General features: G+C 41.5%; 2 protein-coding genes across 6 annotated transcripts in view; both read right to left on the bottom strand.

Annotated features, from left to right (window-relative positions):
• Positions 1 to 4,203, bottom strand: part of LOC148012553 (uncharacterized) — a 75,511-nt gene extending 71,308 nt beyond the window's left edge. For 2 of the 5 annotated variants that reach the window (XM_087669425.1, XM_087669426.1), the window contains exon 1: positions 3,769 to 4,203. In XM_087669425.1, coding sequence (XP_087525551.1) covers positions 3,769 to 4,113 — 345 coding nt within the window. In that variant the 5' untranslated portion in view covers positions 4,114 to 4,203. The remainder of the gene's footprint in view (positions 1 to 3,768) is intronic. The other 3 variants (XM_087669428.1, XM_087669427.1, XM_087669424.1) reach the window with 2 other exon arrangements.
• Positions 1,240 to 3,644, bottom strand: LOC148012554 (uncharacterized). The gene has a single exon (XM_087669315.1). The coding sequence runs from the start codon at positions 2,228 to 2,230 to the stop codon at positions 1,403 to 1,405; it is 828 nt and encodes a 275-aa protein (XP_087525441.1). The 5' UTR covers positions 2,231 to 3,644; the 3' UTR covers positions 1,240 to 1,402.
• Positions 4,204 to 27,493: the final 23,290 nt, after the last annotated feature.

Genomic DNA, 27,493 nt, shown 5'->3' with positions numbered 1-27,493 from the left:
TACAAGATACTGTGAACATGTGCAATCGTGCATGGATAGTGGATCATCAAAGCAAAATACCAAAAAGATAAAGAGTTAAGGCTCAAGCCTCGATACAATCATAAATAGCTGAAATGTCTCAAAAGTGTCTGGAATCTAGACTCTGGAGTGACTACTCATCATCATGATCCTCGGCCTCTGCATCACTAGCAGATGCACTAGAAGAAGTAGAATCTAACTCAGAATGAGAGCTAGTAGAAGAGGGTGAGGCTGCAACTGCTGAAGTGTTGGCACCATCCCATCGCGAAGTGGCCCTCTGTGAAGCTCGTGTGCGATGGGCAGGAGCTGACATCTCCTCATACAACATGGTGTAGATGTCCAACTCCTCACTAGGAATATTTGGTATGTCTTTCACCTTCTCTATGTCTACCTTGTCCACATTCACCTGGCGAGGTTCAGGAGAGGTAGAGGTGTGCTCAAGAAGGAGAAGGTTGCAGTGACAAAAGACCAGCCTCTCCAACTGAGCTGTGCTCAAATGATTCCTCTTCTTTGTATGTAAGAGGCCCCAAGTGCTCCAATTTCTTTCACATGGGCCTGAGCTGCAATCCTGTGAAAGAACTCGAATAGCAAGATATTTCCATCACGATCCACAAGAAAAGAAATTTCAGATTGCACAACATTTCTAATGCGCAATGTATGAATACTAAGTACTTAAAAGCTAGAGCCTTAGCCTAGAACTTACTAGGGTAGGTGCAGATGCCCCATATTTCTCCCACCAAGACACAGGCTACAACTGTGTCTCTTGAAGCTGGGCTGTCGAGCGACCAAAGGAGAGGCTATGGTTACGAAACAAGAGAAGCTCATCCTCAAGCCTCGTGACCATCTGCAAATCTCCATCTGCCCACTTCTCAAAGTACTCCTGAATACCGTTCTCTAGCTCATCATCAGCAGACTGATGCTCACTACGCCATAGGGGATGCAATACATGTGCAACTGCATGGATTGGTCTATGAAACCAATTCCATCGTGTCTGCCATACACATCAAAGCTTCTCGATCCCGGATTCAAGATGGGCAATTGAAGCTATGGTGGATAAACATAAATTTGCAAACCATAAATGATAATACATATTTGCAAAAACCATAAAAATCACTTACTTTCTACGAGGAAGGCAGGTATTGTTGTCCAAGGCCTCTCCAATCTTATCCATGTACTCATAGAGTAGCCCCATGGTGCTCCCCTCCATATCAGTAATGCGCAATATAGAATAGATGGGCTGGATTGATTTCACTAAGGCTTCAGCTTCCTCCCACCATCCTTGATCCATTACCATCCGTGAGAAAGATATGTGTTTTGCATCTTGGCTATCCTCCAAAGCACACCACTCTCGGGACACCACTGTGCATATCAAGTCCTTGCGCACTCACACAAGCCTCTCCACAACAATAAACATATATGCAAACCTTGTGCTTAAGGGCTTGAGTAGCTCTAACTCATTGTGTAAACGGTAGATACTTTGCACCTTAGGCTGCTTTGTGACAAAATGCACCATGGACTTGGCTATTGAAAAAATCCTATCAACCCGATCTAACTTCTCCAAGTCCTCCATAAGCAAGTCCAAAGAATGAGAAGCACATGGGGTCCACCTTATCTTCAGAAACTCAGCCTCAAGCATGCAACCCATGGAAACACAATTGGACCCATTGTCTGTGACTACTTGAACCACATTATCTACCCCTATCTCCATGATTGCCTTGCGTATATGCTGCCAAATATATGAGCCAGTGACCACTGTGCCAGCTGCCAAAGCATCAATGGCCCTCAAGAACATTGTCCCCTTGCAAGAGGAGACTAGAATGTTATAGACACTCCGTCTATGTACATCAGACCACCCATCACACAAGATCATGCAACCATACTTCACCCAAGTGGCCTTCAATGGCTGCAACTGAACCTCTATGCAGGCTTTCTCATTTTTAAGCTCTCTTGTCCGAATACCCTTATACAATGGCCCTTCCCACTCACATCCAATGTAGCTGACAGCCCTCGTGGCTGATTTCCATCTCGGTGTGCGCAAGACATGGAAAGGAATGGCACACGAAATGAATAATCGAGTGAGCTCTCTAGTGGCCTCTACAATGGCTTGCTTTTGAATACCCGCTTTGATACTAGCATCCTGCAATGAACCTTTTGTTGCCTGAAGTGTCCTGCGTGCTCCACCAGTAGAACCCCCTGTATGTGCACCACTCATTGTGTCAGTCTCTCAAGCTCCTCTACTCCTCTTTATAGGACCTCCTATTGCTAAAATTTCATCATCTCCATGGTTTCCCTCTCCTGTACTAGATGCACCTGTAAGAGCCAAGCGGCTGAGCCTCCAATGCTCCATGGAAGCCTTAACATCAGCAAGCACATGTTCACATGGACCAATGTCTTTATTGGGCACATGGGCAAGATGATCTTTGATCCTTGTGGCTGCCCCTCCTCTTTGAATGCCGCAATAATTGCATTGCCACCGCTTGGAGCCACCACCACCTCCGTAAGCTTGAAGCGCTGTGACATGACTCCATGCTTGATCCTTTGGCATGTTGATTATTCCCGAATCCCACCTGTATCTTGAGTTTGCTGCATCGCGCGCAAACGCGCGTGTGAGAGAGAGAGAGAGAGAGAGACGAGAGAGAGAGAGAGAGAGCAACTTGCAGGTGCCAAGGCCCAAACTCCAATGCCCACGATTGTGTGTGCAGTGTGTGAGAGAGTCTAGAGAGAGAGAGAGAGAGAGGCTAGAGCTCGGGAGGGACTCGTGAGAGAGAGAGAGAGAGAGCAGGCCAAAACACAAGTGTGTGCAGAGCCCATGGCTGCCGGCAACATTCGAGAAATGAGCATGCGCAGGCTGCAGCAATTTTCAAATCAGGGCTCTCGTTTTTTCACGTGGGGGCTCAAAAACGTAGGGCAAAATCGCCTAAAAAGGCCTGCAAAGAATGCGTTGAAAAGTCATAAAAAAGAGGGGGGGAGAGAGGGGGGGTCAGAAACGGTACGCCGTTTCTTAGGGCCAGAAATGGCGTTTTGTGCAACTATGGCAGCAGGTAGGTGTCGCCAGGCTGAAAATTTGCTGTAGCACACATAGATGATCAGCAACAGAAGTCGGCAAACTTGCAACAACAGAAAATAGTACTCCAAGGCCCAACATAGAGGTCTGATACCATGTTAGAAGTGGGAGCAATAATGGAAGCATAGAAGACAGTTGTGATAGACTGCACAACACGAGAAAAGAGAAAATACAAGAACACTGCAAAAGGAGAACTCAGAGATATGCTCAAGAAATGGAATCCATCTACCAAACACAAGACAACCATGTACAACAGTGAGTTATTGGCTATGTTACAAGTGAATGATAATGACTGAGGATGAGCAAGCCTGAATAAATAAGCAATACACAATACCTAAAATGCATTGGGATGGCCAACCAAATAATGGCCCAGAAATGCAATCGGCCAGCCAATAAATGCTAAAAATCGAAATAAAAAGACTCTATTATGCCCAATCCACAAATAGGCATGCACTAACTCACTCGTAAGCTGAGTAAACTACCAATAAAACCCTCTTCTCCTAAAAGATCTCAAGCCTATTGCACTTTCTAGACAAGGGCAGAGATGATAAGCTAGACAGTGTGTCATACTCTAAACAAATCCTAGAATGCAACAGGCAGCCTTCAAATATGGTAGAGCTGGCATTTGCTGTTTTCCTTTGTTAACACCTCTACATTTTTTCGACAAGCAGAGAACAATAGCAAACCTGCTTCACAGAGGCCCACTTTCGGATACCTTCGCAAAGCTTGGCGACCTTCCCCACTTCCGCTTCTTGCGCTTTCAAGGTAGAGCTAAGAAGAAAGGTCCTCCCCTTATCTACTCTCTTGGCGGCTTCCACATTCAACCTGCTGCGCTGTTGCCTGAAATCCTCGCAGAATCGGCCCTTTAGACAAGGAAGAGCTGTACCGAAAATGCCTTTGTGTGCGAAGAGCCTTCCCGCTGGTGAGAAGCTGGGAGATACCGCCGGAGATGCGAGGAAGTATGACGGCGGTTGCCGCTCCTGAAGGCCGGCGAGAGCCGAGGAGGAGGAGCCACTGCACAATGCAGCCATGGAAGCTCGCAACAGTCCCGCGCTCCGAAATATCCAAGAGTGAACTGCCTGTGGATAAGACCCGATTCATACTACTCCGGGTGGAAGCTTGTTCTTTTCTAAGGGTGGTTATCCCGGGGCTGCCCATTGGCTCCCTCGATTGCATTTCCCGCAGTCTTGCCCTTTTTTGCTCTATTCGTTTGCCCTTTTAGACATCCTCTATTCACGAAGGTAGCAAATACCCAAAAAAAAGGTGTGAAATATTATAAAATGATGCAACTGCGTCAATTATATTTATTTATTTATTTATGTTATATTTTGAATATATAGTATAAATTAGTTATATAATAATATTACAAAGTAATGCATAAGAACTAATAATATACATAATTATGTCAAATTAAAATAATATTAATGAAGTGTTATAGAAGTTATTAAGTTATATGTATTTACATTAAATTATATAATGTATAGGCAAACTAGGTAATTTGCATTAGTCAATATACATTATACATTGATTAAGTTATATAATATTAACTTTATGTATACTATATAGAATTAATATATATCGTATATCAGTGGTGGGCATGAGGGGGAGAGAGAAAGGAGAGAGGCACAACTAGCAAGAGCATGATTTTGGTGGGGGGTAGTAGATACATTGTTAATTATTAACATTATAATTAATATATTTTACACCCCCCCCCCACCAATTGCATTAACACTTGGCAGAAGAGGAAAATCCTTAATCAAAAAAGGGATCCACAAAGTTTCACATCTCAGAGTTGGTTGGGAGGTAGAATAATGGCATTCGATGAAAGCAAGATGAGGCATGGCCCATCACTCTCTTGTAAAGCAGCATGGGAGTTTATTAGAGTGCACCTTGACAAGAACTTGGGCATGCACTACCCTTTAGCATGAAAGGTGATTGAGAAAGTATTAGTGGCAAGGATAGCAAATAGAAGAGATTCCATTTAAGAGTACTTAGTGACTTTGTTACTCGTGCATTTATCCTCTCTCTCGTGATAATTACTTTTATGTATGTGTGCCTTAGGTGCTTTTAACCTTACTGCAAAGCACTAGGAGAACACTGGCGAAGCACCTAGTTTTACATTAAAACTTGGTTGTTAGCAAACATCGTCACTCATCTGACCTCTTATTACTATATTGCTAAGTGCTATGCACTTAAGCAATGCTTCACATCGCGTTATACAAACAGAATATGCTTTTATCATTTTCTTAGCATATATGTTCCATACACAAACATCACATTTGTATTTATGGCCCCAACCTTCCTATGGTTAATGATGGATAGAAACAAGAAGCGAATGACAATGGTCCTTGCATTGTGTGGGGAGAGAGAGACAAAGAGGCTCTCAATGGTGGTGGCTCAAATAAACACGTGTTTTTTCACAAATATATACATTTATATGCAAAGTATTATTTTTCCTCTTATGTACAATTAGCCATTTAATATGGACCATGTTGATGCTACAACTTTCAATTATTCTTTATTACACTACAAGGATATAGGGGAATAGCGACCACCATTTGCAATGCTATTTGTGTTACTATTTGCGACACAAATAGCCATAGTACTTAGTCAAAAAAATGAGCCGAAACCCGAGCGCGGCATTTTGCGCAAAAGAGCAAAAGAGCAAGTGAACTACATTGTGCATTTGGGAGGGAGAGGGAGAGAAAGAGAAAAAGAGGGAGAAGGAGAGCTTCTCGCCACCGCCACTGCCGCCGCCGCCATTCGTGAAAAAGAGGAGGAAGTGCATGAAGGGCGAAGAGGAGCCGCCGAATCCATTCTCGGGCCTTTGCAGTGAGTGCATTGCTCCCTCTTAGTTTGTTCTTGTTTTTTCTCTTTTTTTAAATTTGTTTTTGTTAAGAATGATGTGTATTGAGGAAGAAAGAGAAGAAATGAGAGAGGGAGAGGAAGAGAGAAAAAGAAAGAAAGAACGAGAGAGAGAGAGAGAGAGAGAGAGAGAGAGAGAGAGAAAGAGAGAGAGAGAGAGAGAGAGGGGGGGGAGAATTAACATGAAATATAATAAAGAAAGAGAGAAAGAGAGAGGGAGAGAGGGAGAGAGGGAGAGAGGAGAAGAAATGGATGAAAAACAAAGAGAGGGTAAGATCTTATTCTTTAATTTCTTCTTTTCTTGTTTGTAGCAGCAGCAGCAGCAGCAATAGTAGTAGTAGTAAAGAGAGAGAGAGAGAGAGAGAGAAAGAGATGTTTTGTTCAAGGTACACCTTGGGTGTGTTCGATACTTCAGGAAGGCTAGTAGTAGTAGTAGTAGAAGAGAGAGAGAGAGAGAGAGAGAGAGAGAGAGAGGTTTTGTTAAAGGTGCACCTTGGGTGTATTCGATGCTTCGAGGAGGAGGAGGAGGAGGAGGAGGAGGAGGAGGAGGAGTAGGAGGAGTAGGAGTAGGAGTAGTAGTAGTAGTAGTAGTAGTAGTAGTAGTAGTAGTAGTATATATATTGTTAAGGGTGTACCTTAGGTGTGTTCGACGCTTCGGGAAGGCGCGGAAGGCCTGTGTCTCCAGGTCTGGTAAAGCAAAAGAGAGATTAGACTTGGAGGTGAATGGATGGTTTTATTGACATGCTTTGTGCTACCTCCTCCTACGCTTTGCATATCGAGTCACACACAAAGAAAAAAAGGTGGCGAGGTCTGGTGCAACACCACAAGACGGGGAACACTCTGACATAGGGTAGCTAGTCCCTCGCTCCCATGTTAGCATATTAGACTTTACATAGTGTAGGCCCATCCGTAGGTTGATGGAGACTTTACATACATTAATTTTGTTGAGTTACAAGAGAAGAAATCCCTTCTCAAACAATTTAAGAAAGAAAAAAAGAATGATAACAAAAACAATTTGTTTATCGTAACATAGACCAAATGGAAAACAATAAAGGCTGTGATGTTCAATATCGTAAGGCATATCTTAATCAGTGTGTCCCATGTCCTTGCTCTCGATGTAAGCTGGCAATTAGATAAAAACGTGAATTATCTATAGAACACGTATGACGCTTCGGTGAGTTTCAACCAGAGATCATTGATCAGGCGATCTTAGATTTTGAGCAAATGGTAAGAAAAGTGTATATCAATCATGCATTGTATTCTCAAACTAATTGAATATCACATACAAAAACATTGGATGTGGCCCTAAAATTTATTACAGGGAGGTGACGTCTCATCCTAAGGAGGAGTGCACCTTTTGCAGCCAATTAGAAGAGTTTGTGGGCATGTGATGAATGGAGTACCTGAGCCAATTCACCACTTGGAAGGCACTACCCAATCTATACCGTCAATACCAGAGGAGACATGCAGTCTTTCAGACATTTCTACAACCTTGGAGCCTGAGATGGAGGCAATGATCGATGCATTGATGCCCATGGATGTCAAGACATATGATCCACTTAGAGAGGAAGCATCCATACTACTATATGATGGGTGTTGAGTATCTCGCCTGAAGACACTACTTGCACTCCTAAGTGTGCAAGCAAAATACAGATGGAGCGATGCGAGTGTGACCGAGTTGTTCAGGTACCTCTACATACGCTTTGTTGATTTATTTTTGGCACCATCACAAAAAACAATTGTACTTTTTCAAGGTCTTTTATGATTTATTTTCAAGTTGCTAAAGTATCATATATTACCACTTACAAATGCAATGCTCGAGTCTTGTGATGATAGGCGACATAACTACCTCGCGCTCCTTGGGTTTTGTCCACTAAAGAATAGCGCATTGTGAAGCAAATTATCAAGTCTATCCACACTCCAATGGGTATGACCCATTCTCTCATGTCGATGTTTTCTAAAGACAACTAATTATCAAGGCTAAAATCCCATGATTGGCATAAGATATGTCAGGTTTGTACTATGAATGGATTATAAGCGGCTTGCATATTTTGCTATTTGGAGTCTAGTCATTATTCATAATGCTTCTTCATTTGTGGCAGTTTGTACTACTGATCGCGATTGCGGAATACCTTACTCCAAAAATATGTGGGGCGATTTACAAGTCGTCAAATTTAGTGCAATGGATCTCACAGAAGGAGATCAAGACATCCTCTATTGAATCCACAAGGCAAGGAGCAGTAGAGACTATTTTTCTATTTGAGAAGTACATGCCCACTAGCATGCTCACAATACAAACCCACCTTATGGTGCATCTTGTAGAGGAAGTAGAGATTCGGGATGTATCTATATGCGATGGATGTTCTTCTTAGAGTGCTTCATGAAAACCCTGCTGAAAGGCTTTGTGCGACAACAAGCTCGCCAGAAGGTAGCATGGCTAAAGGTTGATTGGGGCATTAGTACATATTTCACAGTGGTTACCAACAATGGATTCAGACAATAGTATGCTATGGTTGTTGAAGGACGATGATAGATTGACTGGAGATATGGTGGTTAAAAATGGGGTAGAAAAAAGGATGGATGTTGCAATGGAAAAGAAAGTGAATCATTTTTGTATGTTGCACCATTCCTCCATGGAGACGTGGTTCGCTAAGTACGAGCAAGCTAGGAAAGACCGAAAAGAAGCATGATTTGAATTTTGACGTAGTACACGCTATCGACTGATTTGACATCCCGAGGACATGGAGGAGATGCCGTGGTTTATGTCAATGCGATGGTTGCATGGAGCTTTGACCGCAGTCTCTCGCGAAGGGGTGAATGTCTTAATTGAGGAGTGGGAATTCTCGAGGGGATGTAATCCAAAGGTGACGACGTATTTTATAAGCTATTGTATCTAGATTTTATATATAATAACTAATTAATTATTTTAATGTATAGTATAAAACATACAGTGCGGCGTGGTCACGCGGACGATATTTTTGTATGGAGTGCGACAAAATGTGCTCTACAACTAATCGTGGTATCATAGCAAAGTTTGAGCAAGAGAGTCAATGACGAGTAACGGATCCAAACACTATTATAGATGAGATTGAGTATTTTGGGAACTTGCAAAGTATTATCACGGTAGATTACCATAGCTTCTCCATGATCCTATTCGATGTGCAATGGTTCAAAGTGGTACTAGAAGGAGCCCGGTGGGCAACAATTCGATGAGGTCCATCTAAATTTCTCGAAATAGATTTCAAAAAAAGATGGATGGATTTGCGCGACATGTTTGTATTACCGGTCCATTGTGAACATGTGTATGAACTAATGTTTTTTTTAAAAATTTTATTACGACATGGTACGTCACAAAAGTTAAATCTCTCTTTTACGTGATTTTGAACATGTAAATTTCTATCCAAACCCCCAACAACCTCCATGGTGGTATATTGTACCTTCAACTCCATGAAGTGCGAGAGTATGTGATGAAAGTAATGTTCCCATGGTAGGTGAGGACAATATGCAAATAGAGGGGTTGATATTGCAAGGGGTGGGGACCGCTAAAAGCTTGGAGCATGTAGAGGAGCCAGAATCGGGTAACAATGATGGAAAGATTGGAGACCAATAATTATTTCAAAACAAGGTGGACTCATTCTTTTGTGGCGACCTTTCTATCGACTTTCTAGTGTATGCGGAGTTGTATAAGGAGATTGACATGGGACCATAGGGTACGTCATACTTGGAGCATCCATCTACTCAATTCGTTGATGAATTACTTATAGGGATACATAAGATATGCATTTTAAGTAAGATCATTTTTTAAAGATTTATATTATCGTGCTTTGCTTGATTTATATTGATTATGCTAACATCAATTTTTGTATGTGCAAGTGACCTTTGTGGATATTTGGATCCGCACGATGAGTCGAGGGATAAGCAACGAGAAGTTATAGGAGATCTTCACGCGTATGTCTTCGAATCAAATGGCTTGATTCAAAGATATAGCGAACTAGGAGCTGTCTCGAACACCATCAGGTTGTTCTGTTAGATCTACTTTGGTACGCTCTGATGCTTTGATTTCCAGTAGATGAGGTCGATGCTCCAGGACAGAGGGAGTGGTTCTAGGGGATACTGCGGAGATGTGGATGCAGTAAGCAGGCGGTCGGCTTGAGATATATGTGCTAATCCTTGCTCTCGTGTAGGTTTGAGAGAGGGTGGCTCAAGTGGTTATTATGGAGGTACCGACGCAGTATCTTTGTCTCGTCGTTTTGTTGGAGTTGTGTCACCTGTGAGATTTGTCATACCTGTGGGGACATCTACTCCAATTACTCCAGCCGTTCACAGGGCACCCCTATGGGTGCTTCTCCGAGAGATACCACCCCTGTAGGTACACTAGATGTATAGGGGTCTCCTGGAGATGCCTGGGAGCATGGTCACATGTTGGAGAGGACACATCTTAGACATACCCTAGAGAGATATGGATACCTTGTAGATGATAGGACATGAGCCGTCATCATGAATGATGAGGGGAGGAGGGTGATGGCTCGTATGAGAGAGTTGTGCCAACAAGTATTTTGGCACAATGTCTTTGATAATTGGAATAACATATCGGAGAGGGGAGTAAGGACTAGATAGTAGCATCCTTGCATGAGGAGTTTCTGGTACCCACCCTAGCAGATAGGTTTTCATAGGTTGGATTATGGAGTGCACGTGTGCATACATGTCATACAGATGATCAAAGGCACTCAAGGCACTTAAGAGTGGGGCCTCAAAGCCCGAGTGGCTAGATGTAGATGACTGACGCCGACTCAGGGAGGAGGCTACAGATTCTCCAAGACATTGGAGATAGCAGTGCGAGGCAGCGAGGGCACGACTGGAGGCAGAAGTGGTCTATCATCCTGGGGGTGGCGGCCACATGACTTATCTGGAGAACTTTGTAAGTTTTTCTTTTATTCTTCTCGCTTATTTTTTTACAATATTTCTTGTAGTGACAATCATGTTTCTAACAATTGTATTTTGTTTTCTTTGCAGCACTCGATTACAAACCGCAATCTCATCGGCCTAGAGACTCAATATGCAGAGAGACACAGTCTCACTGCATTGATCAACGGATTATATGCACATGGCGGCCTAGTAAGTCACTCATCTTTCTTGTCCATAGTTACTAAATTTGATTAAAATGTATTATTGTATAGTGGACTGATGTGTAGTTGTTTCTTTTTTTACAAAGTCTGTTCGATGCTCCTTTGTGATGGGATAAGCTTTCAAATTGCGAGGATCTATAGCTTGCCTTTGGATCCATGGAGCGCACATCCTTTTCTTTTTTGGTAATATGATTTATGTAGGCATTTTCTATGCACTATGTTATTATCACCCTTTGTATCTTGCCATGATTCTACCGTCGCTTTCATTACGCGATCTTGTATTTGTTTTATGTATTAGCTACCATGCCACAATTATTTTTTTCTCTATAACCGTCGCTATTAGCATCGCAATTTACGTTGCAAACCGTCTCTATCATTTTTTAATGAGCATTTTCGAGAAGCGTCGAACACACCCAAGGTGCATCTTTAACAAAGCCTCTCTCTCTCTCTCTCTCTCTCTCTACTACCACTACTTGCTTTCCCGAAGCGTCAAACATACCCAAGGTGCACCTTTAACAATCTCTCACTCTCTCTCTCTCTCTCTCTCTCTCTCTCTCTCTCCTACTACTACTACTACTACAAATAAGAAAATAAGAAATTAAAGAAAAAGATCTTACCCTCTCTTTGTTTTTCATCCATTCCTTCTCCTCTCTCCCTCCCCCCCTCTCTCTCTCTTTCTCTTTCTTTAGTATGTTTTATGCTAATCCTCTCTCTCTCTCTCTCTCTCTCTCTCTCATTCGTTCTTTTTTTTTCTCTCTTCCTCTCCCTCTCTCATTTCCTCTCTTTCTCCCTCAATACACATCATTCTTAACAAAAACAAACAAAAGAAAATGAGAAAAACAAGAACAAACCAAGAGGAAGCAATGAACTCATCGCAAAGGCCCAAGGATGGATCCGGCGGCTCCTCTTCGCCCTTCATGCACTTCCTTCTCTTCTTCACGAACGGCAACGACGGTGGTGAGAAGCTCTCCTTCTCTCTCTTTCTCTCCATCTTCCTCCCAAATGCACAATGTTGTTTGGTGTCTCTTTCACTCTTTTGTGCAAAATGTCACTGTTGGGTTTCGGCCCATTTTTTTTGTCTGAGTATCATCGCTATTTGCATCGATGACTATTTGCGATGCCGCTAATTTGCGTCGCAAATGGCCATTGCTATTCCCCTATATCCTTGTAGTGATACGTGTACATGCGTGTATGTGTGTATTTAATACATGTACATCTATTTGTGCAATCTCATAAATATGTCCCCTCTCTCGCTCTCATTATTTTTACTTTCTCTCATTTCTTTCTCTTCCTCCTATCTCTCGTGTTTCTTCATCGCATATGTGTGCATGCTATGTACGCATATATGTATATATGTATACATATGTATGCATGTTTGTAAGTGCATATTTTATAAACGTATCTAAAATCTTTCTCCTTTGCTCTTTTTCTCTCTCATATATATGTTTAGATTTATGTGAGTATATGTGTTTTATATAGAGTGTCCATTTGTATGGTCTCATAAATACACATACTCTCCTCATTATTTTCTCTCCTTTATTTAAAAAAATCTATTGTCTCTCCTTTCTTTGCCCTCTCATATCTATCTTATTATTATTATTATCATTATTATTCTTATTCTCCTCTCTCTCTCTCTCTCTCTCACACACACACACACACACACACACACACACACACACACACACACACACACACACACACAGAGATGCATGCATGTATGTATATATGTATGATTCACACATGCGCTTTTTCCTTTTTACTTTTTCTATGCTCCATGTGCGTATGGGCGTACATGCATATATATTGGTATATATGTGTATGTGTATGTACATATATACGTGTGTGTTTAATACATGTGTGTCTATTTGTATGGCCTCTCTCTGTGCGTGTGTCTGTGCGTGCGCACAAATGTATATGTAGTGTGTGTGTGTATGTGTGTGTGTGTGCAATACATGTACATCTATTTGTGTGGTTTGTGTATTTCCTCTCTCGCTCTCATCGATTTTATTTTCTCTCCTTTCTTTTTCTTCCTCTTATCTCTCATCTTTCTTCATCGCATATGTGTGCATGTTATGTATCCATATGTATGTATGCATTGTATGTATATCTACATGTATGTAACTGTGTATTTTATAAATATATATCCATTCTCTCTCCTTTGCTCTTTTTCTCTCTCATATACATGTTTTGATTTATGCGGATATATATGTGTTTTATACATATGTGTCCATTTGTGTTGTCTCATAAGGACACGTACTCTCCTCTCATTATTTTCCCTCCTCTTTTATTTACTCTCTCTCTCTCTCTCCATTTTTATTCTCTCCTTTCTTTTTCCTTATCTCTCATATTTCTTCACCTCATATGTGTGCATGTGTATGTACATTTATGCATGTGGATGCATATGTATTTATTTATTCATTTATTTACTTATTTGTACGTGGATATGTGTTTACATATGTATGTGTATACATATTTGTAAATGCATGTTTTATAAGTATATCAATTCTCTTTCCTCTCTCTCTCTCTCTCTCTCTCTCCTTTTTCTCTTACTCATGTTTGTGTGTATGAGAATGTACACACGCATATATGCATACATGTTATATATACATATATGTATATATGTATTTGCACATGTGTGCATGTATTGTTTACGTGTTTTTATAGTCTATGTCACTAGAAGATATAGGCCATATACCAACTTCATTATTCATTTAAAAATGCGTCCCATAGCCACTAAAATCATTAGTTACACATCTCTACAGATCGATCGCTCTTTGCGATGCAAATAGCAATGTGTGTAGTTTACTTGCAACATAAATAGTGATGATTGCAAAGATAAAAACAATTTTGGATGGCAAGGATGTAGGCCTTACCACCCTTCTAGCCACATGTATTGAACAATGTCCCAAAAATCATTTATAAATTGAGTATACAACTTGTTATTGAAACACATACATTGTGAAAAACTCTCCTTTACTGGCACAACTTTCTTATGCATGCCATTACCCTCCTTCCCTCACCATTTATGAGCATGACACCAATTTTCTCATCCACTAAGCACCCATACCCTGGTGGGATGAATCTAAGATATACCCTCTTCCACTTATGATCATGCTTTTGGGCATAACTAGGAGACTCATGTTCGTCTTGGCATTCTTGTAGGAGTGGTATCTCTTGGAGTAGTATCCATAGGGGTGTCACTACCACGGATAGCTAAGTGAAACTTGGAGTCAGGGAACTAGATGTCCCTATAGGTGTAGCAAATATTGGAGGTAATAAGTGTCCACTTGAGCAATGGGATGGAGACACTATATCAGTGTCTCCACAACATGCACCTAAGCCACTCTCCCTAGAATTGATATAGGAGTGTGAGTAGTAGCTAGGCATGGGATCATAGCATTTGTATCTCTGCAATACCCTCTAGAACCACCCCTAGAATGAGGAGGAGAAGAAGTTTGTGGCTCTCTGAGGTATCCACTGTAACCACCACCTCCATTGGTGTAGAGTACTGACTCCAACTACTAGAGATCGATGCATTAGTGTACTAAGGTAGAACATGTAGCATGTCCATATGATAATCGACACAACTCCTAGTCTGCTATATCTCTAAAGCACATCATCTACTCCAAAGACATACATGTGAAGATCTCTTGCAACTCCTCATTTGTCATCCCTCAGCTTATCCTGTATATCTAGATTGTCTATAGTGACCTACAGAACCAGAAAATGATGTTAACACAATCAATTAAGGGTGAGGTGAAGCATAATATCATATATTTGCAAAGAAGGATATTAATTTAAAAATGTATTATAAAGTACCAATATAAGTGAATAGTCAATGAATTTAACAACAAGCTAACAACAAGCGGACACAAATACAACCGATTCTATGGCTCCATGACAAGCTCTTGGGATAGTTATGGCATACATTGGAAGGTCTATGTATAGATCCCCATTGAAAGAGACTCAAGTCTATTTCATTCTCGAAAAATTAGAGTACTTCCGTCTCTTCAGCTACATTTCCTATGCTTGTCTCCTCCATGCACACTGTGCAAGCCCTCATTATCTTAACCCTCTTGCAACAATAAAAGCCTACCACAAAGAATGAAAAAGCATTTGTGACTATTTTGTGTTGTGGAAAAATTAACAAAAAAGGTCATATACCTGCTCATAGTGACCCAACAAGACAAATATGTTGTGCAAATTGATCTATCTTTTCTCAGAATCTACCTCTAAGAATCCAAATGATCCTCGTCAAATGGTTTCCCCTGATCCTTCTAATATCACTTTAAACCATTATATATCAAATATAATAATGGAGAAGCCACACTAATCTACTGAAATAACACTTTTCAAGTTGTCAAAATACTCCATCTCATCCCCTATAATATTTAGAGCTATGGGTTGCCATCGACTCTCTTACTCAAACTACACCATGACACCACAGTCCATTTTGAAGCACATTTTGTCAATGTGCTCAACTCAAGAATGTTGTAAACATGACCAATGACACTATAGATTTTATACTATTCGTTGAAACACCCATGTTAGCTATTACGTATAATTGCTAGATACAATAATAAAGAAAGTATGTGGAACCTCTATGTGGGAGCTTTTGCTCAACTGCCAAGACCCACGGATCGCTTATTGTTTCAAGCATTCCAAGTCGAGCACTAATGGCTATCTCTCACATAGCCGACACGCCATCCATATCTACGGGTGTAGTGAGCTTACCTCCATGCCAATCAAGTTACCTCCTCTCCCGCACACTCTGGTAGCTCCACAATCCAAGTGCAAGCTTCAAGCAAGCTCCATCCTAAAGCTCCATGCTCCAAGCTCCATCACCGCGAGGAAGAGAAGAGAAGAGAAGAGAAGAGAAGAGAAGAGAAGAGAAGAGAAGAAGAGAGGAGAAGATGGAGAGCTTCTCCTCCTCAGTCCCTCACCCTCACACACTCACTCCCTCACACTCTCACACTCCCTCTCTCAAGCAAAAGCTCAAGCAAGCAAGAAGAAGAAGAAGAGGAGAGCCACTTTTGGCCACACACAAGAATGAGCTTCTCATTCACTTTTCAACTTTATATACAAAACCCTAAATCCCTTTTGGGCGATCATCCCCTTATCCCCTTTTTTACATGGCCGACCGTGGCCTACTAGGCCCTTTTTCCCATTGCCCTTGTATCTTCCTAGCTTCCTTCCTACCGCCCATCTACCTTTACAAATTGCATGGGTGAGAGCCCGGCGCTCTTTAAATTAAACTATGATGCGCTTGTGCTCTTTTACGAAAGTATTGATTCACGCTTTTTCTTGTGCGCCCTTTTCCTTTATTTAGGACTTTTCTGCATTTCTTGTGCTTCCATATTTTTCTTGGTGCGCCTTCGTCTTCCGTTTCACTTTTGCCTTGGCCTTTGTCTTCTGCTTTAGCTTTCTCAGATTTTTTACATTGTTCGTCTAACGGTTAACATTACCCCCCTCCTAGATGAGTGCCAGTCCCATGGCACTCACTGTCGTAGGTAGCAGGCTTTAGCATGCACCGAAGACGTGGGTGGCAGAGACATTGGTGGTTGCCATGGAGGAGTGTTGGTGGTGGTGTGGAGGAAGGTCGTTGGGGGCACGTTGGTGACCTAGGTGGCTGGTGGTAGGGTTGTTGGAGTTGGTGATAGGGCTGTTCTTTGTTGGGGATTCGGCACATGACGATTCTTGGCGGGCCTGCAGGACAATAAAGGATAAGAATTCAGAGTTGGGTGTCGATGAAGAGCGAATGACACTGTTGTTGGAGTCTTCAATACCTGCAATTGAAAACCTCTCATAGGTGGTCTCTCCCTAGGGGTAGTGCTAGTCTTCTCTATTGTGCACAAGACATAGTGCAATTAGTTTGGGAGACAGGTTGAACTCTAAGCAAGCTGAGAGTATTGTCCTGCACTTGAGGACCCAAACTGTGTATATACTTCGGTGCAGATATTATTTGAGTGCTCATGCATACTTAGATATTACGTAGTTAGAAGATTGCGGGCTAGTTTCTCGTCACAATGTGTGGATGAAGCAAAGTTGTCCATGTTGAGAAGAAGTATATGTGAAGGTATATGAGACATCCTTTGCATTGTGACTGCACGACGTAGCATAATTGAATACAGGGACACCGCACTTTTGGTAGCTGGAAGCTATTGGACTTGCTTGATGAGGACGGTGTTCTTTTCATGGCCAATCGTGCGGTGCTTACCACAATTGATTGCAATGGTATTAAGGTAGAGTGCAAGAGGGAATTGTGCAAGTGGGTCACGGTGACAGGTCTAACCATAGGCGAGACAAGCTCCCTAGGTATGTCCTACCCTTGATGTGCCCTGAACAATTGTGGGTGATGCTAAAGGGCTAGGGGACTAGGGACGGAGCTAGTCGACCAAGGTCACTAGACGTACCTAATTTGAGGACCCCTAGGTGCTGTGCTGTGATCGTGGGTGCTTCTTATCTTTTCGTTCGTTTCTTTTCTCTCTCTTTTTTTCTGTTTTCTTTTTTGTTTCTTTTTCTTACGCTTTTTTCTTTCTTTCTTTATTTATTTCTTTCTCTTCTCTTTTCTCCTTTTTTTTTTTTGTGACTTGCCTGAGTACAACCATTGCATTATGTTAAGGCTATCAGCCTTTCAATGGGTTAGAAAATGTCAAGCTTCGAAGGCTTGGGAAATGGATATTATAGTGATGACTGTGCCCTAGCCTCGTTGTTAGAGAAGCAGTTGTTGAGATGGGGAGATACACTTGAGATATTGCAAAACTCTTTGCGACATGCGATGTTGGTACAATTGAGGTAACAACTACTATGAGCCAACTATAGAGCTTGATCCAGAAAGAGAGCGTAGCCCATGAATATGCTTTGGGCCATGCGATGTGGGCGGTTGGCAAGGGTGATTTTTGCTTTCAGCAGCGTGGCTTTGTCGCGGCTCTTTGTGGGGTTGATGGTCTTGTGATGATCGGGCATTAAACACTTTCGCACAAAGACTTGTATCATCCTACATCCACTTGTCACTTCATGAGAGTACATGCATGGTATATGCCGCAACTATAATAAACCAGTGCAATGCAAGGAGACATCACTTATCTGAATTTCATGGTGTTGACTTAGATACTTATCACCTGCGCTTGATTAGCTTTTTCTTTTGCTAAAGATGTGAAATATATTAAACACAGATATGAAAAGTTTGTACAATTGGGGAACATGTCAACACTTAACCATTTAAAGACAAAAAGTCATGGCCACGTAGCATTTGATAAGCCTTTTATACATGGACCTGCTCTATTTGTATGAGGCAGGGCGAGTCTGGGTGGTCGGGCGACCGAGGCTGTGCTGGTGAGGGGCTCTTGTGAGGCTGGGAGGGAAAAATGTCGGCTGGGACTTGGATGGTGTAGTCCTTGGCCGCAACTATTTCCAGAATGCTTTTAAACAATGCGTCAAATTCTTGCTTGTCTCGAGCTACCCTCTCCTCTTTTGAGCACCTGGTGCTCGAGCGTTTGGTAGGAGCCTGCATGGTTGGTGTTGCCACGCCGTGTGTGCTCCCTTGAGCTTCTATTCCCCTGGCCTGGGGATCTTTTGGTCTACGTTCGGGCGGAGGCTCTTTTGCTACATGCTTCCTTCGACGGCCGATAGCGTCCTTGCAAGCCAACTGCACTTGGTGCTCCATATCAGCTATTGTAGGGGGACCTACAAAATGCAAACCAAGGATTAGGCCTCGAGACAGGATAAAACTATTTGCATGGAAGGGATTATACAGTGGGTTATCAAGCGCATATGATGAGGAGGGGAGAGGTGAGGCATGCAGTGTTTGTCGTAGAGGGATGGCCCCCATGATGATGTTCGTTTTGCCTCCAGCTATTAGCAGATATTGGCTTATGCTAAGTTGTATGGATTGATTGTCATGGAGTGGGGCAGGACTCATCCTCGGAAGGATAGACTGGAAAGGGGAAAAGGTGTATAGAAAGGGACAGTACCCCGTCTAGAGCATTAGAGTTGTTGGTCAAGGCTTCCTATGGCGGTAATGAGGGTTGCATGCCCTTCACTTGGAGGTGGGAATGGTCACATGATTTTTAAATGTGTGATGAGAGGAGGACCTGAGGAGCTTAGCCTGTCAAACCCAACTCTTCTCCCTACCCTTAACTATCATTGCTTGTGTGTGTTGATATTGTCTATATAGGGTCACACAAAAATCATTGTTTATTTATATACATATTTACGAATCCATGTCACTTCACGAGGATAAAAGCCAATTGTAGAACTTTGGATTGTACTGAAGTGTGGCACATGCATCTAGTACTCGTGGCAGCTTACTTAATATCGATAGATATTTTGCAACATTGAGTAGCATTGAACCTTGTCCGAGTCTACTGGCAACATGTAGCTCCTCCTCAGTGAGAACCTTATCAGCCAAAGAGTTCTCTTGCCTAGTTCCAGCTAAGTTCATACCCCGAATGGCAGTTAGCACTTGAAAGGAAGTTGGCTCCTAGTTTTCAAACCAACATTTCTCAAATTGACTTTGACCCTTCGATTTTCGCTTTAGTTGCTCTATCTCTAAGAGATTTGGTTGGTAGAGCACATCATTGAATGTTACAGTTAAGCATAGTTTGTCGGCTTCCTCGTTAGAGATGAGTCGCATGCGCTCATGCAGGAGCCTATCATAGTGTTCTTGCTCTTCCCAGGATAGGGAAAATGGCAAGTATTCTCCAAGCTGCTCCTTAGGGAATGCGCCCATGTCTGCAAGGACGTAGATATGTGCGAACACCTTGAGCTTAGCATCCAACTCAGTTAAGCATTCTGCGACACTTCTATGTTCAACGAGGGCTTGCTAGGTTGCTATCTCATGCAAGGTTCTAGGAGTTTGCCTAGGCTTTAGCATAGCTGGGGGCTCAGGCCTAGATGAGCAAGATTGGTCAACACTAGGATTACTTATGCTCTTGGGGATTGTGCATTTTTCCTGAGGTTTTGCTGCTATTTTGTCATGATTCTCCTCAGATGTGACTGGTATAGATTTGTCACCTTGTTGTGACAGCGTTGTGTCCACTCTTGATTGGACGATGCGAGTTCTATTGTCGGTGGATTGAGTGTTGAAAGCAAATGTTGATGGCAACGACTGCTTTGATTTTTCAGAGCACACGGATGTGTTTGAGGTTTCACCGCTATTAGGAGAGACATCAATGGGTTCATTGGTGGATGGACTTGATGCTTTATTCCCCACCTCTCCATCGCGGCATTGTATTGACTCTCCATCGATGCCTTCGTCTATAAGGCTTGGGCTTCTTTTGGGGTCTTTTACGATATTTGTAAGTCCAAAGGCCGTCCTTGGCATTGTCTCCTGACCTTCTTGTTTCAGGCATGGCCTCACTCACTAGTTCTCATTATTCGACCTGTGCTTGTATTAACTCTTCCAACAAGTCCTTGCTCTCGTCAGCAGGCTTGACTGTTATGTCAGCTTGCCTTTCCCTCGAGGTTCGATGAGGTCACCCTTGCTAAAGGTCGTGACTATCCTTACACTCGGTAGTGTCAGGTGTATCCTCTGTGCTACATAGTCGGCCTCACACTTGGTCGCCCTTTTAAAGAGTCTTCCAAGGAGGGTTCTCTTCTCACAATCAGCACTATTTGGAGGAACATGAAATATGATAGACAAGCTTTCAGTTTCAATTGTCACAAGGATTTTGCACTTCCCTATGAGTGCTTGTGGGTATTCCCCGTAAGGGCTAAGAGTTGCATTAGTCGGTGTGAGCTCTGGTTGGCCTAGTAGGGTCCATGATTCATAGGTCAAGATATTAAAATCTGCTCCTTCATCAATCAGAGCATCGATAGTATGCTCTCTTTTCGCGGTGAGTTTGACCCTAAGATAAGCAGGTGGTACTATGTCTTCATCTTCCAGGTCTTGGCTTGTAAATTTAAGCCTTCTGACAAATGCCCTTGAGTCCCCAACTGCACGACCAGATGTGGATTCTCCACTGATGTCTTGGATCGCCTGTGCAGTGCTATTCAAGGTTCATCTATCATTAGGACGGTCATATCTAGTCATGCTCGCTGTTGTAGCTTGATGTTGTTGCTTTTCGCTTTGACCAGATGCAGTCTGAATGCAACACATACGTGTTTTTGCAGTGTGGCCTTTTTGCCCTTGTTGGCTAGATTGGCCCATTGAGGTTCTAGGGTCTCTGTTTGTCTCTGTTCGGGTATGGACTTTTGATTGCTCTTTTGCAAGTGAGAATCCATGCTCGTGTAGAGCCATTACTACACTAGGGTCCAATTTGGAGGACCTGTCACGGTGCACATTTTCTCTCCAACCTACTTGGGGGAGGTGCGGAGGGGGTAGAGCCCCCTCTGCGGGGGTTTGGGGGGGCAGTCCCCCCTGGCCCGCAGGGCTGTTACGGTAAACACCATGCGCGATTTGAAGGACCATTTTTGACCAAGTTTTGAACTACTTGCTCTAGATTTTAGCCCAATGATAGATCTATGATGTGGTTTTGGCTCTATATGGTCTCTCGGTCAGTTTTAGATCTACAGGTTAAAATTTGAAAAAATCCAAATTCGGCCCAACAAGTCCGAGTTGTAGGGGCCGAATCCCCGATTTGGCCTGTTCGAGGGCCGAATGTAACTGGTCCGAATGTCAAGTTCGGCTAGTTTGAGTCTGGTTGTCCGAGGGCCAAATGGTGAATTCGGTCGAGCCGAATGTCAACTTGTCCAAGTGGGGTTGGGCCGAGTTGGCAGGGCCGATGCCGAATTTCAAAGTTGGTCCGAATGGTCGATTCGGACGGGCCGAGTGGTGGATGTTTGAGTTGAGTGGGACGAGGGCCGAATTTCGACGCATCCGAGTCGAGTGGTCTGAGTTAGGTGGTCTGAGAAGCAGTGCGCTGAGGGCCGATTCTGGGACTCGGCCTAGAATCATCGTCACTCAGAGTAGCCGAACGTGGCGCGACTTTGGCCGACGCAACGATAAATCGCTCGAATCACACGATTCAGGTCACGGCCCATCACACAAACCTCGAGATAAAAGCTATGGATGGAGGGGAAGAGTTGTATATACCTGAAATAGCCAATAAACTCCAAAATGCAAATCGGCAACCGAATCAAACCCTCATGCCCTGTTATGACAGTAGAAACCCTGATGCTTGTTTTTCTTATTTTTCTTTGTTTTTTCCTATCCTAATGCACCCAAATCACAAAGTAAATAACTAGACTATTCCAACATGCTTTTCCAAATCCAAAAAACCAAAAATCTACTTGCTAAGGAGATCGAATACCTCTTCAAACTCCCTCACTTCCTACCTATCTACCTCAAGCACCGGTTCGGGAAAAACCCTACTTCAATGCTCGATTCGAAGCGCGCAAGTGCTCAAGGCTTGAATCCGTTGGTCCCAGCACAACAGAACCAAAATGTGCGAGCTCACGCTCAACCGCCAAGACCCATGGACCGCTTATTATTTCAAGTGTTCCAAGCCGAGCACTAATGGCTACCTCTCACATAGTCAACGCACTATCCATATCTACAGGTGTAGTGAGCTTATCTCCATGCCGATCGAGTTACCTCCTCTGTTGTGCACTCTGGTAGCTCCATGATCCAAGTGCAAGCTTCAAGTAAGCTCCATCCTCAAGCTTCACGCTCTAAGCTCCATAGCCGCGAGCAAGACAAGAGAAGAGAAGAGAAGAGAAGAAGAGAGGGGAAGATGGATAGCTTATCCTCCCTAGTCCCTCACCCTCACACACTCACTCCCTCATACTCTCACACTCCCTCTCTCAAGCACAAGCTCAAGCAAGCAAGAAGAAGAAGAAGAAAAAGAAGAAGAAGAAGAAGAAGAAGAAGAGGAGACCCACTTTTGGCCACACACAAGAATGAGCTTCTCAATCACTTTTCAACTTTATATACAAAACCCTAAATCCCTTTTGGGCGGTCGTCCCCTTATCCCCTTTTTTACATGGTCGGATGTGGCCTAGGTTATTTTTCCCATTGTCCTCCTATCTTCCTAGCTTCCTTCCTACCACCCATCTACCTTTATAAATTGCACGGGTGAGAGTTCGGCGCTCTTTAAATTAAACCATGATACGCTTGCGCTCTTTTACAAAAGTATTGACTTGTGCTTTTCCTTGTGCACATTTTTCCCTTATTTAGGACTTTTCTACGCTTCTTGTGTTTCCAGATTTTTCTTGGCTCGCCTTCATCTTCTGTTTCACTTTTGCCTTGGCCGTGTCTTCTGCTTTAGATTTTTCAACTTTTCCACCTTGTCCGTTTGACGGTTAATACATGTGGTTGACTAGGACTATTGTTGACTTTCAATTTAGTAGTTGCTCATATAAGTTGATAGACAATGTCTTTTGCTATGTCCTAGATGAATGTCTAGCCTTGTTAGGTCTTTTGGGGAATAAGGCATAATCTTACAAAGCTTCCAAGAAGTTGTTCTTGAACATGATCTCATCTCTCTAAGTCATGATGTGAATATCTCATTTTTTTTTTTTTGAAATACATACAATAGACCACACAATTTGTAAGAAATCTTCAAGCAATGATAGATGTATTCATTCCAATAGAATGAATATTATTTGTAATGTTATGTATCTTTGACAAATGTCCCCCACATACACGAGATGTGACTTTGTCCAACTATGAAACCATTGTACTTGCTACAAAGTTTGAATGAAGTACGTTTTTTGTTTAAAACTTAATTCACACAGTGTAACCTAAGGCTTCTTGGTGTATTTTGAAAATATCCAAGAGCCAAGGGTTAGTACTAAGCAACATGATCTAATTGGTTAGTTAGGTACTTGGGTGATTAGAATAATACTATAGAGGTTACCTAGCTAGTTAATAACCTAATATTTATATCAATGATTAAATATTTAATTAACAAGAGTTTATCTACACACATAAAAATTTCAAAGACCAAGTTAATTAATAAGGTTAGTAATATTAATTAAAATCTATTAGTTAGATGGTAGATTTAGTAACATTAATAAAAGAAGATTAGTAAGCTAAGTTAAGTAATTTATTAGTATTAAAAGATAATAGATTAGTACTACTTAAGGTAGGTTTAATAATGTAAGACTCTATAAACCTTTGTGAATTGAGTCCATTTCTATCCCATTGTAAGGTGCCGGCTCGAGTCTACTCTATCTCCCCTGTCTCAATCATGTCAACTCCCCTAGTTTTGCTATCTTGGCTAGAGATGGTTATGCCACACATGATATCAAATTAAAACTTAATGATGGGTTGGTTCATATAATTAAACCTTAGTTAGGAAACTTGTAATGCAACTTGATTGGATCAAATAGAGTCTAAAAATGCTACCCTGTTTCTTGTTGAGATGACAACACCTTGATGTCTCCAAGGAGTTGAAGAGGATAGAATGTACTACGGAGCTTGTCCTTCAAGTATCAAGTATGCAAGACCCTTTCTTACTTGGAATCTCATTGTGGTCCCATCACATAATAACATGAAAACATGCAAGAGCCAAGATATAAAGGTCAATACTAAGTATCATTATCTAGTTGGTCAAATTAGCTACTTAGGTAATTAAAGTAGCGCAGAGATTACCTATCTAGTCACTAATGTAGTATATGTATCAAAGTCTTAATGTTTTAGTGAATAAGAGTTTTCCCAATACCTAAAGTTGTCAAAGATTAAGTTAATTAGTAGGGTGGATAACATTAGTCAAAATAGATTAGGTAGCTAAATTAGGCAGTTAATTAGTGTCTATAGATTAGATTTAGTTTTAAAGGCGAGTTAATAAGGTATTGTTAATAATGTAAAGTTCTATAAACCTCAATAAATTAAATTTCTTTCTATTCCATTGTAAGATTCTAGCAAGTGTCATCTCCATCTCCCCTATCACAATTATGTCACCTCCCATTGCTTAGTTATCTTGACTAGGGGTGGGTATATCATAATTGATTTCAACATGTAAAACATGTGAAAGGCTGTCAAAACTTGTTGCATGCTTTACTCTTGATGTGACTATAGAGTCTAGATGGTGTAAAATGGTTAAAGATCAATAGTTGCTATCACAACTCCTCGATAATGAGTCCAAAATAGTTTTAAAAATACTTAGACAAATCGAAATACGATGAAACTTTGCATGTGCACCAGTGAGGTGGTTAGTAGCTCACCTATTTTCCTTCTGTCCTCCACATTATATCTTGTTCTTGAGAATCATGGAGAAGAGAGAAGACCAGGAGGAGGAGAATAAGAGAAGAGAAGAAGAGAAGAAGGATAAATGAAAGAGAGTATTAATCTTAACTTTAATGCTCACTACTCACTCTCAACTCTCCTTAGTATCTCAATATGAAGCTCAATGTGTCACAAGCAAAGATAAAATGAGAGGAATTCACAACTCCTCGATAACGAGTCCAAAATAGTTTTAAAAATACTTAGACAAATCGAAAAATGATGAAACTTTGCATGTGCACCAGTGAGGTGGTTAGTAGCTTACCTATTTTCCTTCCATGATTCCTCCACATTATATCTTGATCTTGAGAATCATGGAGAAGACAGAAGACCAGGAGGAGAATAAGAGAAGAGAAGAAGAGAAGAAGAGAAGAAGGATAAATGAAAGAGAGTATTAATCTTAACTTTAATGCTCATTACTCACTCTCAACTCTCCTTAGTCTCTCAGTATGAAGCTCCATGTGTCACAAGCAAAGATAAAATGAGAGGAAGACACGAGCTAAAAAGATGCACTTCTTTAAAACAGTAAAATACCCATCACTTTATAAGCTTTTCACACATTTATAGGCATAAGCTCTAAAACTCTAGGTATGCATTTATTGATTCTCTTTTTTGTAAGATAGAGTGTAAGCCTCGTTTGGCCATAAATAAAGAGAGCGTGAAAGTAGCTTGTATCAATGACACCTATCATTTGTTAAAGTGGTTGTCTTGGTCTTCGATCAACTTCCTCTAGCTTTAAGTCATTTGCAAATTTTCATACTTTTATTGACAAGTTTGAGCTATTCTTGCTACTTAGATTATTGTAAGGAACTTGATGATCACTTTGACATTTATATTGATAATAAAGTGGAACAAGTTAGGTAATAACATTGGCTTAAGAGCTAATATACCACAGTCTTGCATATATTAACTTAAGCAATTGCTTATTGTTATTTTTTTCTAGTATGGATGCGTAAGAATCTATCTCTCTTCTACTATAAGAGGCTTATGGATGACCTTGCCCTTGAAAGATTTAAGGGCCTAATTATTGTAAGGAACTTGATGATCACTTTGACATTTATATTGATAATAAAGTGGAACAAGCTAGGTATATAACATTGGCTTAAGAGCTAATATACCACATCCTTGTATATATTAACTTAAGCAGCTTCTTATTGTTATTTTTTTCTAGTATGGATGCCTAAGAATCTATCTCTCTTCTGCTATAAGAGGCTTATGGATGACCTTGCCCTTGAAAGATTTAAGGGCCTATTCCATAGATATTTCTTTTAAAAACAAGAATTAAGAGTTTCCTTGACATTTTGTAACCTAGGTTGCTCTTGCTAATAATAACCTTCCATTTTACATGGATACTCTTAAATCCTATAAGGACGAGTTTAAGAGCCGTACCAATAGTGCTAATTGTCCCTACATTGAAGTCCCAATAATAACTTTGGTAGCCATTCTTGAGTCTTGTACTTGTTTTAAGATAAACCATTTATACATACAAAAAATGAGTATCTTCTTGATATGAGAAATTCAGAGTAAATTAATGTTGAGAAATATTTATAACATCATAAGGATGTGACAAGGAACAATTCCACTCAAGCCTTCATGGTTGGATATGCTTCGTTAAGAAGAACCATAGCTTGAGGAAAAATAATTTAAATTGAAAGTCTATAATGGTGGGCCGAAGTGACATGTATGAATGAGATGTCATGACTTACAAAGAATGAATCCGAGGCTCTCGACTGGACCAAGAATCAAAACATGTTGATCATGGCAGTGAAGGTGAGTGCCGAGAAGATGATGCCACTCATGAGACCATGCAAGAAACAATATTCGGAGCTCTGCATAATGAAAGTAAACAATGAAAAGATCAAGTGATGATAGAGTATCTATTGCCACGCAAAGTGGTTAGGTGGTATATGTAATATCACAAGAAGATTTAAGACAAATTCCCATTATAATTCTGAAGTTGTGAATTATAACGAGGGAGGGATTTGCATACCTAGCTAGGTGTAGTTGGCAATAGGCGGCTGCCCCCGACCACACTTAGCTATGCATGTGGTGCTCTTAGGAGAAGCTCGTGATGTTAAATACCCGAGGAAAAAGCAAGGGAAAGATCCCCTTCTCTCACATGGGAATAAACGAAAAACTTCTCGTGCTACGATGTCCTTCGACTATGGAGATGTATCTTACCGAGGGAGGAGCTAACGGTGGTGATGAAATTGGAGGGGCAGGAGGGCTAGACAGGGGTGGGAAGCTAATCAT

This window comes from Lygodium microphyllum, chromosome 27 (assembly GCF_053477565.2).
Source record: "Lygodium microphyllum isolate KBCC chromosome 27, Lygodium_microphyllum_v1.1.10, whole genome shotgun sequence".
Taxonomy (NCBI): Eukaryota; Viridiplantae; Streptophyta; class Polypodiopsida; order Schizaeales; family Lygodiaceae; genus Lygodium; species Lygodium microphyllum.
This window is presented reverse-complemented; position numbering and strand designations above follow the sequence as displayed.

Excerpts from the sequence above, each read along its gene's own strand:
- LOC148012554 (XM_087669315.1), bottom strand. The coding sequence starts at position 2,230 with ATGAGTGGTGCACATACAGGGGGTTCTACTGGTGGAGCACGCAGGACA.